Source organism: Zootoca vivipara, chromosome 1 (assembly GCF_965207765.1).
Source record: "Zootoca vivipara chromosome 1, rZooViv2.hap1.1, whole genome shotgun sequence".
Classification (NCBI taxonomy): Eukaryota; Metazoa; Chordata; class Lepidosauria; order Squamata; family Lacertidae; genus Zootoca; species Zootoca vivipara.
Genome location: NC_142582.1, coordinates 52,913,476 through 52,928,647, shown reverse-complemented (window position 1 = coordinate 52,928,647; position 15,172 = coordinate 52,913,476). Strand labels below are relative to the sequence as shown.

The following is a 15,172-nucleotide window of genomic DNA, read 5'->3' as shown; positions in this document are numbered from 1 at the left end:
CTAGTTTAAGACAGAATTCAGCTTCTTGTTGAAGAGTTTTCTGAAAGCTTCCTTAACATCTTTGTTCCTCAGGCTGTAGATCAGAGGATTGAGCATGGGGATCACTACTGTGTAGAACACAGAAGCCCATTTGTCTTGATCCAAGGCATAGACAGAAGTGGGCCGGAGATACATGAAAATCACAGTCCCATAAAATAAAGTTACCCCTGTGAAGTGGGATCCACAGGTGGAGAAAGCTTTGAGCCTCCCTGAGGGCATTCTCAGGACAGCTGCTAAAATGAAGATGTAAGAGAGAAGGATGATTGAGAGGGAGCTCATCTCAACAAAGCCAGCAAATGCAAAAAGCAAAATCTCATTAATGTGGGTATCAGAACAAGCGATTGCCAGCAGTGGAGGGACATCACAGAAGAAATGGTTGATGAGGTTGGAATTGCAGAACTGCAGACTGAAGGTGGCTGTTGTGTGTATTATGGCATTAGTCGTGCCAGCAATGTACGATCCAAGTAGGAGCCGGATGCAGAGGGACTTGGACATGGCAGTGGAATAGAGCAGTGGGTTGCAAATGGCCACATAGCGGTCATAGGCCATCACTGCTAAAATGTAGCACTCGGCATCCACAAAGGCAGCAAAGAAGTAGAACTGGGCAGTACATTCCGGGAAGGAGATGGTCCTGCTCTCAGATAACAAGTCAGACAGCATTCTGGGAGCAATGGCAGATGAGTAGCAGATGTCACAGAAGGACAGGTGCCAGAGGAAGAAGTACATAGGATTGTGAAGGTGGGAATCAAGTGTGATCAAGATGATCATGCCTAGGTTTCCCACAACATTGACCAGATAGATGATCAGGAATACCACAAAGAATAAGACTTTCATACCTGGATCATTTGAGATGCCCTGGAGAATGAATTCGGTGACAGTGGTACTGTTTTCATTCACCATTTTTAAGAAAAGATACAGTGGTCTGGAGCAATGTAGGAAATGTGGATGGCAGGGTTGTTTTAAGTATTAATTAGTCTATGAGATGTCCAAGTTTGCTTGGGTCCCAGTTGCTCTGCGAGGCTGAGGATGACACAGCTGTGTCTTACCACGGCTTCATGTGGAGATTTTAGAAGATCCAGAGTTCCTGAGTGATGCTCCCCATTGTCTTTTCCTTAAACCTTTCTACAAGTGGGAGATATGAACTCCGAAGTTTTGATCATTGGTTAAGTCAGCATCCTACTGATCCTTGTAAACTCCTGGGTGTCTATTTATTACGCATTGAGTTTCCTACCTCTGAAAAATAATGTGATTATTACAGAGTAGGAATGGTAGAGTCCGGGAGCTCTGTCCCCAGAGGATTTCTTATCTCTGATTCCCTCATCAGGAGACATATCTTTGTAGAGCTTTCAAGGGTATAAGCATCCCATGCAATTTGCTTTCTCATTGTGTTCACTGTCATTTCCCCTCCCCTCCTGCACAAGAAATACGTGGCATCCATTTCTCTTGCTTTCTGGCAGGGTTTCTGTGACCTTAATTCAGCAGCAGGGAACAGCATAATTGTGGTTTGTCAGGGGCTCTAATGTTCCTTCCTGCACCTGACATCCCCAATGCTCTCAAGGACTGCCAGGACTCTGAAGAGTGTGGAATGCAGGCAGATGACCAGTGCAGTAATCCAGACCATTGATTTATGGGTCCTGACACTGCCCACAAGGCAGGAGCCAGGGGAGATGGGGGAGTCAGGACAGACTGGGATGGAGGAAGGCACACCAGATGGGGCAGCAGCGGAAGAGGCTCTTCACCTTTGGTGCCGCTAGAAGGTGGAGGGGTGGAGTTTCCCTGTTGCTGCAACTGCTCCACAAGTCCCTGACTCATGGGTGCTGGGGCCCTGGGTGCCTGACCATCCACAAAAATCCCCATGAAGTGTCCAGGCAACCACAAATTTTGGTGCTAGTGCCATGCTGGCACTCCTGCCCAGACCTGTAGCTGCCTAGAGGGTAGAGATGTGTGTATGTATGTATGTATGTATGTATGTATGTATGTATGTATGTATGTGTATCTGGAGCCCTGTGGGAACTTCTGTAAGCGTTTCACTTGGCAATGAAGAGTTAACTACCAGATTTGTGCCTTCCTTATCTGAGACTGGCTGTGATGTCAGCTATGGGGCAGGTAAAAATGCAGCTTCCTGTTGAAAACAGAGTTTGCTGATGCTGCCAACCAGCAATAACTGCAAACACTGGATCCCTTTCCCACATTTTTTTGATTTCACAACACGTTGGCAAAAGAAATTGGGTTTGTAGGCATGAACGATGAATTGATCAGCAGCACTTGCACACTCCTGTGCCTTTGTTTGCATGGTTTAACTGATAAGTTGAGGTGTGAGAGATCTGTTTTTTTTATCTCCATTCCAGTGAGCATGCCCTGCCTAGCATCAAAAATGCTCTGTCACAGGTCAGAACCAGCCAGGAAGCCCCTGGTAGTGGCTATACCAACAAGGCCTCTCCTGCTGATTGCAGGGTCCAAAAGAGTTGTTAATGGTGGAGGAAGGTGCTCTTTTAGGGACTTGGGTCCCAAGCAACTTAGGGCTTTATATGCTTCGTCAAACATACCTTCTCTAACACACTCTTGTGGAACAGTTGCCCTATGCAATGAATTTTTATCGAGAATTGGGATGGGGGAATCTGTGGCCCTCTGGATGTTATTGGACTACAACTCCCATTGTCCCTGATCATGCTGGCTGGAGTCCAGCTACTGTACATCTAGAGGGCCACAGGACATTGAATTTCTGCTTCTTCACACATCAGCACTGATGTAATAGCCACCAACACCCAGAACAAATAACCCATTGCAATAACAAAGGCCAGTTTTATCATATACTTTCTAATTTTTTATCATTATGAAACAGGAAACATATAATTTTAAAAGAAATTGTTATATTCATATTTATTTTCAAATTACATTATAACAGGCATAAGCAAACTCAGCCCTCCAGATGTTTTGGAACTACAACTCCCACCATCCCTGACCACTGGTCCTGTTAACTAGGGATGATGGGAGTTGTAGTCCCAAAACATCTGGAGGGCCAAGTTTGCCTACGCCTGAATTAGAACATCTCAACTAAATATTTTGGGTATAGTGAGGAATGAACTTTGTTATGCTCATAGACGTTCTATATGAGAGCAATACATCGATCCAGGATATACACAAGTGACTAATATTGCAATCCTATGCAGCATGCCTTATCAGAAGTAAGTCTCATTGAATTAAATGCAGCGATAAGGGAGTAATTCAGTTTGGTTAACATCTCAATGAGAACCTGCCTCTAATTTTTTCTTCCAGAAGCAATATGCAGCCCAAAGAGCAGCCATCCTTTGAAATGGGCACCTCTCTGAATTTTGCAATGCAGTCTTCCAACTAAATTATGAGTAAAAATGCATTGTATTTGGGGAAATGGACACTAAAGTGCTGATGAATTTTTGTGAGGACTTAAGTGCAAAATTGAACCTAAGTTTGGGAAACTGAAAAACTGTGGGACATTTAAAATGACAGATTTATACACCCTTAGTTAAATGAGATGCCCAGGTAAGTGGGTATAGGATGGTGGCCTAGGGTTCAAATACTTTATCAGGGAAAATGATCTAAAATGTTTGTTATCTGCAGCAATAGCCAGCCTCAAAATGGACAGAGGGAGAAAAGGAAGAATTAGTCCAACATGAATGGGTCTTATGAGTATGAAACATAGTGTCTCACAAATAATGCCTTATACAAACGAGGTTCTGAGGACACATCTACATAAAAACACATGCCAAAAGATCTTACTAATGAGTAATGATGCTAAGCTACTAGAAACAAAACTGCATGCTTCCAGTTATATTCAGTCATGCTGCCCTCCATTTCATTGCCAGTTTCTTCAGAGCATGTTTTACATCCTTGTTCCTGAGGCTGTAGATGAGAGGATTAAGCATAGGGATCACTACTGTGTAGAAAACAGAGACCACTTTGTCCCTCTCCAAAGCATAGCTGGAGCTGGGGCGTGAGTAGATGAAGAGGATGGAGCCATAGTACAAAGCAACTGCAATCAGATGGGAAGAACATGTGGAGAAGGCTTTCAGTCTCCCTTCAGTGGAGCGGATCCTCAAGATGGCAGCCAGAATGAAGGCATAGGAGGCAAGGATAAGTGCAGAGGGTGTAATTACATTAGAAGCCAAAATGAAGTACAACACAGACTGATAGCTCTTGGGCACATTGCAGGATAGCTTCACCAATGGGGGTAAGTCACAGAAGAAGTCATCGATGATGTTGCCATCACAGAAGCTCAGTGTGAAGGTTTCACTAGTGATTAAGGTGGAATTAATAAATCCACCGAGATATGAGAGGGCCACCAGTACTGTGCACAGCTTTCTGGACATGGCAGTGGCATACGACAATGGCTTGGCTATCGCCATATAACGGTCATAGGCCATGGCTGCCAGAAGGTAGCACTCGCTATAGGCAAGGGCAGCTGAGAAGAAGAACTGGGAGGCACAACCACCAAAGGAAATGCTCTTGTCTTCAGAGATGCAGTTGACCAAGATCTTTGGCGTATAGACAGAGGAATACCACAGATCCAGGAAGGAAAGGTTCCCAATGAAGAAATACATGGGCGTCTGGAGGTGAGAGCTGCTGCAGATTAGAGCAATTAATGTTATATTCCCTGCCAGGCTGGCTATATATATTATCAGAAACAGTACAAATAAGATCAGTTGCAGTTTGGGGTTTGTTGTGAAACCCAGCAGAATGAAGTCGGTCACTGTGGTGTGATTTCCTTCCTCCATGAAGCTATGTGGGATTAGCTGGTAAGGAAATTGAAGACATACACTGAAGTTCTGACATATCAGAATAGCATCAGTTCTCAATGAGCTACATCAGGCATGGGAAACCTCAAGACCTTATCTACAACACGCCCTCTCTCCATCCTACAGTCCCTCTAGAGATGAGCAAGAAATTCTATTCAGGTCTAATTTAAAGCCAAATCTATCAAATTTGCACTTTCGGAACCGAGACGCAGCTATCCTTTGAAATTTTCACTCATCCAAATTTTGCTATGCAGTTTGCCAACCAAACATTATTTACAAAAGTGCATATATTAGGGGAATGCGGATATTAAAAACATGTAATTTAGTGAAAACTGTGTATACAAATGTGTTTATTAGGAGAAATTTAAACTAAAATGCTGGTGAATTTTCATGAGGATTCTATTATTATTATTTTGCAACTTGCTGCAAAATGTGAAGAACAGAATTAAAAATGGAGGAAGCAGAGAGAACAGGCCCTTCTTGAAGACTTTGGCTTGGCTGAAATGAGTCCCTGAACTGTGATAATGCCTTTTACTTGATTGGATGGATCTCTGTTTCTCCCCCCCCCCTCTCTCTCTCTCTCTCTCTCTCTCTCTCTCTCTCTCTCTATATATATATATATATATATTTGTGTGCACAGAAACCTCTGGTTTTTCCACAGGCAGAATGCAGCTTACTGTGCAGAGGTGTCACAGCTGCTGCTTCACCCAGTTTTGCCCTGGCCATTGTACATCACTGACATGTGGTCCTTGGAAGCTTGCCCACATGAGGAAAGGCCACCATTGAGCTGAAAAAAGTCCCCACCTCTGAGCTAAATAGCTTGTGGTGCTCTTAGCATTTGGAAAATAAGAGATCTCTGATCTTAACAAGTCAGAGGACAACAGTGGGAAAGGATGCAGGCAATGCTCTTACACCTCCCAAATTATTCCACAGCCCTGTTACCCCATCCAATGTGCTATATAAAGATCCAACTGTCACTTATTGTTAAAAGTTTTGATTTACCTGGTCATGCCCACCATTTTATGGTTGATTGGACATTCTATGGCCTTTTAAATGTGTTTATGGGAAGTGCTATTGGTTTGCTTTTGTTTTGTTATGCATTTTGTATTCTCATTTTGCATTTTTATGTCATAAGCTGCCCTGTGGTGTTCAGATGAAGGGAGGCATACAAAGTTTAATGATGATGATGATGATGATCTCCCCCTTTGTAAAAACAGGTGTTTAGAATAGGCGTCTTTGGAACTTAAATAGAAATCCAGTAGAAAGAAATATGAAAGAGCAGCAATTAAAGCAGAAAGGACAGTTGCTTTCCATTTTAAGTGCTCCATTTCTGCTTAGGAAATATGCTTTCAAAATGGGATTTACACATGAACTCATTTTAATGGGAGTTGTATTAAAGCCATATTTATTATATTGCATTAATCATTTTTTAATCCAGTTTTATTCTTTTAAAAAATTGCTGACATATACCTAGAGGTATTTCAAGCATGCTTTTAGAAGTGCTGCCATTAGTGCCAATCTCCATTACAATTATAACCTTGAATTTAATCTGGGCACCCAAGTTTTTGAAGTGTGTTGCGTTTGATTGCCTTACCTTTCCCAGCTCAGGCAACGAGGTTTGTCATCAACCTTCTCCTCCTCGTTCTTTCCAGACAACATTTCAATGACAACAAAACAACAAGGTGCATAACATATGCTGTGAGAATTGATTCTCAAATGTGATTTGCTTGGTCAGTCAACTGATTTCTTCTGCGGGTTTTGTGCTGTACAAGCCAGTATGAAGAGAGGAGTGAAAGAGGGTTTGTGTGCTTCTTATCAAAGATGGACATCTATAGAATAAAATAAGCTGAACCTGTTAGGTGATAAAGCTCTGGAACAAGAATTAGCTCTTAATCTTGATGATACCCACTTCATAGGGCACAATATGATAGTCATGGATGATGCTGACTCCAGAAGAAAATGAGTTTATTCAATCCCTGGACTAATTTATATAAGTGCTGGAACCAGCAAGTCACCCACAACTCATTAGTGGCTTCAGAGCAGAAAATATTAATTGATATTTCCTCAGAGCATTCTATTGTCTCTTAAGGATTTTGTCCCAGTGCCTCTTTAACAACACAAAACGTCTCATGCTCTGCTGGGATTTGGTTTTATGCCTTTGGAATAACCTAATATATGGACAAGCAAATCAAGAGTCTTACTTTTCTTGTTGAGGAAACAGACTTTGAGAACCCATTGCCCAAATCTCTCTAGTGTGCATTTCTTTCTTTTGGTGCTTTCAGATATATATATTTGGAAGAGCTGGAGGAGAAAAAGAAGACAGGAAGAGAAGGAAAATAATTTAGAGGGAACATCAGGATTATTTAGGGGGAGCATCAGAATAGCTAGTCCAGACCAGAGGGGATGTTTTTGTTACTTCAATCATCACCATTATCTTGTAACTAACTGTAATGATTGGCTGCTTCATAAGATCACACACCTATTTAATTAATTAAAATAGTTTTTACAAACCTCATTTACTGCAGATCCACTTACTGAAGCCCTGAAGCCCTTGCTCCTGCATTCAGATTCAGCATCCTTGTTCTTGTCCAGGGTCCTGAACTCACTCCACTATAAAATTAGACCAGACAGTTCAGGGCCTGCCTCATATCTTCCTGTTTGAAGCACTGCTTCTATTCAGCGACAGAGACAACTATGGATTAGGGAAAATGTTTACTTGGCCTTTTTTGTCATCATTTTCAACAAAATAATTTCCTTTCTAAGCAAAACTCTTGGCTTTATATAATATTTCATTGATTCCCAAAGTTTCTCGACTGGTTTGTAAGAAACAGACCAGAAGTTCTGTTTTCTGCCTCAAAATGTTTCCCCTCATCTTTCAGAATTTTTTAAAAAATTAACCATCTCTTCTACTGATTCCATAATCACTGAAGCTGCTTCACCATATTAAAGAGAGCCAGAAGGACAAATCCTAAAATCAAAAGATTAGACAGCAGGTTGCTTGCAGTGTAAGAATTTTGCATTGTTGTTGTAGGCATATTTTAAGCTAGATGAAAAGACTTTTGGTATGGAATGAAACAAGTAGTGAAGAACAGTTTAATTAATCTATTTTTCTTTAATATTGATGATACCGTACATTCCTGCCCATCTTCAGCCAACCTCCATGCATTTGATATAATGTCTAAAAGTATAGTTACTATATGCACAATTTGTGGGTTCTAAACTTTTGACCTCAAAAGTTTCAGACATATCTATTATACCCTTTCTTTGAATATTTTTGAAGAGGAAAATAGCAGGCACCATTATGTAGATACCTGAAACTGATGAAAAGGAGACTCAGATTTGGCAGAATACTGATAATGTTGCACCTCAAGTCAAGCATGACTTCACTCAGCAGGCATAAAACCTCACTGCAGACTATTTGTAGCACAGCAAAGCATAGCTACAAGGGGGTAGAATCCAGCTGAGTCATGTGATTTGGTTGACTGTGCAAATCAGTTGTTACTTTTCACATACCAGTGTAGGAAATTCAAATACTCTCTTCCATTGGAAAATAGATTACATTATTTTATCTATTATTAACTGTATGAATATCCTTTCCTATAAATTTCAAGGCAGAGGTCAGATTGCAGAGGTTGGATAGCCAACCTCTGGCATGGGTGCTTTAGTTTAGATTCCTGCATTGCAAGGGGTTGGACTAGATTTCCCTTGGGGGTACCTTACAACTCTACAATTCAATGAGTCAATGAAGCTCTCAACTTTCATGGGGTTTTGTTCCGGGGAGTGCACCAAAAGACAAAATTGCATCTAGTCAAAACACAATGGGTTCCATGGTGAGTTGTATTGCCTGTATACTGAGATGTTATAACATAGTTCTGGGACACAATATACAGATGGAGGAATGGGAAAAACTATGAAAGAAAGAAAGAAAATTTACAGCATGTGTGGCAATTAAAGAAAACTATATGAAAATGATGTATACATGGTATCTAACTCCGGTTAAATTAGCAAAAATGTACAAAACTCAAGAAAATAAGTGTTGGAAATGTAAAGCAACAGAAGGTACATTTTTTCATATGTGGTGGGATTTCAAAATTGTTAAGATGTATTGAGAAATGATGTATAATGAAATGAAGAAGATGTTTAAAATAACCTTTGTCAAAAAACCAGAAGCTTTCCTATTAGGTATTACAGGAATGGATTTACCAAGATCACAAAAGAACTTGTTTATCTACTCAACCACAGCTGCATGAACATTATTAGCATTACATTGGAAAGAAGAAAGTGTCCCAGCAAGTTAAATTAACGGAATATGCTGAAATGGCAAAATTGACAGTGAAATTATGAGGAAGAGATGACAACGAATTTAAGGAATAATGGAAGGACTTTATTGCATATATTCAGAAGCAGTGTACAAACGTTAATACATTGGCAGGGTTTTAAGAATACTTGTCATTTATTATGAATAGATAATAAGTAATGCAAATGGTTAAAACTTTATAATGGACATGTAGTACATTGATATACAATGGAACCAAGGCAGGGAATTGGGGGGGATCTGTTTTGTTTTGTTTTTGTTTTCATTGTTTTTTGTTTTGTTATTGTTGGAAAATCAATAAAATGTTATGGGAAAAAAGAGATGTTATAACACAGTTCTGAAGAGATTTAAAAAGCTAAGATGGAAGAGAGCATATTTATTGCTCTCATTTATTCAGAAACAGATGCCTCCATTTGAGACTGACACATATTAAATTCATAGCTGTGGGTCATGTGTAGTTGAGAAGGGGGAAAATTGAGTTCTTAATACAGTTCCTAAAATGGGAGATATTGGGAAGGTATGACAATGATAGCATACAAATGTGTGTTAGAAAACCAGTTTACATTATAAATTCACTGATCTACTATGTCGTATTTAAAGTCTTCTTCATTTAGAACTCTGTCCTCCTTGTCATCAACTTCTGCACAGCCTTTTTCACATCCTTGTTCCTTAAGCTGTAAATCAGGGGGTTCAGCATGGGAAAGACTACTGTGTAGAATGTGGAAGCCCATTTGTCACGCTCCAAAGCATAGCTGGAACTGGGGCGTGAGTAAATGAAGAGGATGGAGCCATAGTATAAGGTGACAGCTGTCATGTGGGAGGCACATGTGGAGAAGGCTTTGCGCCTACCATCAGTGGAGTGGATTCTCAAGATGGCCACTAGTATAAAGGCGTAAGAGGCAAGGATGAAGGCTGAAGGGGCAATGATGTTAAAAGTCAGGAGAATGTACAGCATAGTCTGGTAATTCTCCGACACATTACAGGAAAGCTTCACCAGAGGAGGTACGTCGCAGAAGAAGTCATCAATGACATTGCCATCACAGAAGCTCAATGTGAAGGTTTCACTAGTAAGGACAGTGGCATTGATGAACCCCCCGAGATAAGAGAGGGCCACCAGTGCTGTGCACAGCTTTGTGGACATGGCAGTGGCATATGAGAGTGGCTTAGCAATGGCCACATAACGGTCATAGGCCATGGCTGCCAGAAGGTAGCACTCGCTATAGGCAAGGCCAGCTGAGAAGAAGAATTGGGAGGCACAACCACCAAAGGAAATGCTCTTGTCTTCAGAGATGCAGTTCACCAAGATCTTTGGCGTGTAGACGGAGGAATACCACAGATCCAGGAAGGAAAGGTTCCCAATGAAGAAATACATGGGTGTCTGGAGGTGAGAGCTGCTGCAGATTAGAACAATGAGTGCAATGTTCCCGGCTAGACTAGCTATATAAATGATGAGAAACACCACAAACAGTATCAGTTGCAGTTTGGGATTTGTTGTGAATCCCAAAAGGATGAATTCAGTGACTGTGGTGTGATTTCCTCCTTCCATGAATCTTCTGCCAATCATTTGCTGAAGGATCTGAAAACACACAGGACACACAGGACACTGAACACTTGGAACGGCTCATTTTCCACAATATTTTCTGACTCAGAGAGTTCACAAGGGCAATTAAAAATGGGGACGAAGGAGATTACTTGTTTAATGAGATTCTCACTTATACACACTTCAGAATTATTTTGGGCTTTAAATTTCTCACCTGGAAAAAAGTCATGTTTTTACTGTATTGGCCTGAATATAAGCCACACCCGAATATAAGACTCACTTTTAAAATTCAAGGGGGGAAAAGAAAACAAGACAATACCTGAATATAAGCCGCTCCCGTAAAATTCTGCAGGCGCTCACACCCGTTCAATTTTACCGCATGTCTGTTTCAGCAGCAATATTGTAAAAGCCCATTTTTGTAAGGTCACAAATTTAAGCCACACTTTAACTTTTCACGGTCAGGAATTTTTTGGGGGGGGGATGAGGCTTGTATTCAGGCCAATATGATAAAATACTTTTTAATCTGACACTTTTCTCAGTTTGTTCGTTTGTTTTTAAATCTGACTTTACTGTTGTTATTTTGCAAAAAAACAAAAGTCTCTGAAATATTATAGTGCAATGACTATGGCAGTTCAGAGAAATGTATTATGAATGTGCTCTAATTTCTAGAGATCAGAAAATATCATTTACAGTACAGAGAACTGACGTAGGAAGATACATACTTCTGGCTCTGTCAGTTACACGTTATGAGAGTTTGACCAGATTCATGGAAATAAATCTTTGTTCATATTAAACAGATTGTTTTAATTATATATAGGAATATATTGCAATTGGATTGAGACGGGAACCCTCAAAACACTTGCTAGGATGCAAGAATACACTATGACATTGTGTTGCAGATGCAACTTTTTTCATCAAACAGCATCAAAAGACTCAGCAATTAAATGTAAGAATATTAGTCCATTTGTGTATTCCAGACACCCCCAAATTTCAGCCCTCCAGATGTTTTGGACTACAATTCCCATCATCCCTGACCACTGGTCCTGTTAGCTAGGGATCATGGGAGTTGTAGGCCAAAACATCTGGAGGGCCAAAGTTTGGGGATGCCTGGTGTATTCTCTTTCAGTTCCAAGCGTCAATCACTCCTTCTGTCATGATTTGTGAATTAACTTTATTTAAAGGTGATGATCGTGAGCCATTAACACAATGCTAGAAGTGGATGTCGTGTCTGCACTGAGAGTCACTAGAGAGGCAAGGAGGTGCGGTGGCAGTGAGGTTTGCACAGTGCAGATGCACCCGTGAACTCAATGTGGTGCTCTGCTGGCCCATTTACAATGTACCAAGTCAGCTCCATCACACCCCTTCCCCTCTCTATCCTGGTAGGCTGCAGCAACTCATCTGGACAGATGTGTGCAGCCCTGTGTATGTCTTCTGCAGACACCTGGTGGTTCCAGATGGGGATGTTCATCCCCTGACACATCAAGACACACATGAGCAGTTCAAAGAAGGCTTGAATGCCATCCTTGTGTTTGCATCATCATCATCAGCAGCTGTATAAGTGAAAAACCTACATGCTGATCTCCCTTGATGTATTTGGCTAATCGTATTTGAGGTGGTATGGAAGTTCAGCCTAGGCTCTTTCCTCCATGGTGACTCATGTTTAGCTGCAAATCACCACCTAATGCTGCAGGCAAGACATGTGAGAACAAGATAGAGAACAGGGCAGCCGGGGGGGGGGGGCTCTGTTGTTGACCCTGATGTTGGGAAAGACAGGGAGAAGGGGACGACAGAGGACGAGATGGTTGGACAGTCTACCAACATGAGTCTGACCAAACTGCGGGAAGACAGGAGTGCCTGGCGTGCTCCGTTCCATGGGGTCACGAAGAGACGGACACGACTAAACGACTAAACGACAACAAAAGCTTATCCTTTAATTGAATGGAATTTTAAAAAAATATATCTAGAGGTTTTCTGTTGTTATTCTGAAATCATAGTTATCATAATCATTCTGGCACCAAAATTATGCAACCCTTTGAACTCACCAAGCCTCATTTCCTTACCTTCTCAAGCCCATCCAGTGAGAGACCCCTTCTTGCTATTTCCAGGCTCTGCAAAGCTTTCCAAACTAGGATAAATAAAAATAGAACTAAGTTGCAGGGAAACTGGAAGCCAAATTTAGGTGTACTGGGTTATGCTCACATGGTTTTCTGTCGCTGGCCACTGATGGCCAATTAATGATAGAGAATGTCATTTTTCTCTTGGTGATAAGCTTAAAGTGTCTTCTGGCAGCACCATATGGAAGAGCTGCAAGGTTATGGAAAGTGTCTCTGTTCCGCTGCTGAGCTCTGGAACCAAGAGCTCTAGGGTCTATCTGCCCTTTTCCTTGTTGTACTAGGAAATCAATGGATATCTTTAAAGTTTTACTTTGAATATAAAAGATGGCAATTTTAATTTCCTCAGATGAAGCTGATCTCAGTGTTCTACTGTTCCATCACATCTAATAGTCCTGATTAGAAAGAGCAGGTGGATATTTATCCAGAACGTTCTGATCCCCCCCCCCAGTGCTATCAGTGGGACTGCATTTCAGAGCTCTGGTGCAATTAAAGGTTTGCATTTGGTGCCTGTTGCTCTCAGGTGGGTTGCTATATGATTAGGTAGTTGGGTAAAGATTTGTTTACTCACTAGAAGGAACAAGTGTTGTGAACATATTCCCTAGAGTTCATTAACTTGTATGTCATAGAATCATAGAATCATAGAGTTGGAAGAGACCACAAGGGCCATCCAGTCCAACCCCCGGCCAAGCAGGAAACACCATCAAAGCATCTTTCACATATGCCTGTCAAGCCTCTGCTTAAAGACCTCCAAAGAAGGAGACTCCACCACACTCCTTGGTAGCAAATTCCACTGCCGAACAGCTCTTACTGTCAGGAAGTTCTTCCTAATGTTTAGGTGGAATCTTCTTTCTTGTAGTTTGAATCCATTGCTCCGTGTCCGCTTCTCTGGAGCAACAGAAAACAACCTTTCTCCCTCCTCTAAATGACATCCTTATATATATTTGAACATGGCTATCATATCACCCCTTAACCTTCTCTTCTCCAGGCTAAACATACCCAGCTCCCTAAGCCGTTCCTCATAAGGCATCGTTCCCAGGCCTTTGACCATTTTGGTTGCCCTCTTCTGGACACGTTCCAGCTTGTCAGTATCCTTCTTGAACTGTGGTGCCCAGAATATGTCCACAGTCCACAGTCACCCATCCATCAGAATTCCATATTATCTATGAGCTTCAGTGAATATTCATGAGTTTTATATTTTTAGCTGAAATATGCACTTTCTTTTTTCTTTTTTGGTCAAATTAATTCCCTACACTTTGCACACATGCACAAAGGTAATATTTAGCTCACAACATCTTGAGATTATTTGCACATACCAGCCCCTATGCACTTTGTTGATCGTAGCTCTTTAGTTCAGAGACATCTTGATAACACCCTGAAGCAAGTGAAACCATGTAGACCTACAGGCCAATCATATAGGATGTGGGGCGCCATGATGTCACTGGGATGTCTGAATAAATGAACCCATGCAAGCAGAAAAAAGCCAATCATGTACCATGTTGCATCATGACATATTGAATTCAATAATAATAATAATAATAATAATAATAATAATAATAATAAGAATACAGTGGTGCCTCGCTAGACGAATGCCGTGTAAGATGAACTTTTCGCTTAATGAAGATATTTTTCTAGCAGAGGTTGCCTTGCAAGACGAATTTGTTTTGCGAAAAAATCGTCTAGCGAATAACGGTTTCCCATAGGAATGCATTGAAATTCAATTAATGCGTTCCTATGGGCAATTTTTAAAAAAACAAAATTCAATGCATTCCTATGGGATTCGCTAGACGAATTTTTCGTTATACGAATTGACCCGTGGAATGAATTAAATCCGTCAGGCGAGGCACCACTGTACATACATACATACATACATACATACATACATACATACATACCGCACCCATCAGAAACCTAATGGTGAACAAAAATTATGATAAGCATGTTGAGAACAGAGAGAAAAGGATTCCGTCATAGGGAATCCTATGATGGGAATGCCAGGTGCTTGCATATGGTTTATTTTTCTAGAAAAAAAAGAGATGCTGGAATTCAGCACAAACACCTCTCTCGTTCTTTAAGAATGGCAATGGCGCCCACCTGAGAGGTGCCAGAACTGAGTTCTGGTGAGTTCCAGGTGAAAAAAAGCCCTGGGTTTACCTTTTTCTCTCCCTCCCCCCACAGTGGCAGAGGAAGGGGGTTGCGGTAGGTGCAGCGGTTGTGAGTAAGGGTAAAGGACGCCGGCAACACAGCCCAGCCCCCGCGCCCCCAGTATGCAGCCAGGAGCAGCGAGGAATGGAGCAGCTTATATTCAGGTATTTTTTATATTTTTTCTCTCCCCCCCCTCCAACTTTAAAGGTGCGGCTTATATTCGGGTGTGGCTTATATTCAGGCCAATATG

The 15,172-nt window shown here is 41.3% G+C and overlaps 3 protein-coding genes across 3 annotated transcripts; all 3 read right to left on the bottom strand.

Annotated features, from left to right (window-relative positions):
- Positions 1 to 939, bottom strand: LOC118080838 (olfactory receptor 5AR1-like). The gene has a single exon (XM_035106765.3). The coding sequence runs from the start codon at positions 937 to 939 to the stop codon at positions 1 to 3; it is 939 nt and encodes a 312-aa protein (XP_034962656.2).
- A 2,915-nt stretch (positions 940 to 3,854) lies between these two features.
- On the bottom strand, positions 3,855 to 4,790 carry LOC132592501 (olfactory receptor 9G19-like). Its single transcript, XM_060277515.1, has one exon. The coding sequence runs from the start codon at positions 4,788 to 4,790 to the stop codon at positions 3,855 to 3,857; it is 936 nt and encodes a 311-aa protein (XP_060133498.1).
- A 4,946-nt stretch (positions 4,791 to 9,736) lies between these two features.
- Positions 9,737 to 12,774, bottom strand: LOC118089986 (olfactory receptor 9G19-like). The gene is made up of 2 exons (XM_035125227.2): positions 12,727 to 12,774; positions 9,737 to 10,702 (listed from the first exon to the last, which is right to left on the bottom strand). The coding sequence occupies exon 2, from the start codon at positions 10,688 to 10,690 to the stop codon at positions 9,737 to 9,739; it is 954 nt and encodes a 317-aa protein (XP_034981118.2). The 5' UTR covers positions 10,691 to 10,702; positions 12,727 to 12,774.
- Between the last annotated feature and the right edge of the window lie 2,398 nt (positions 12,775 to 15,172).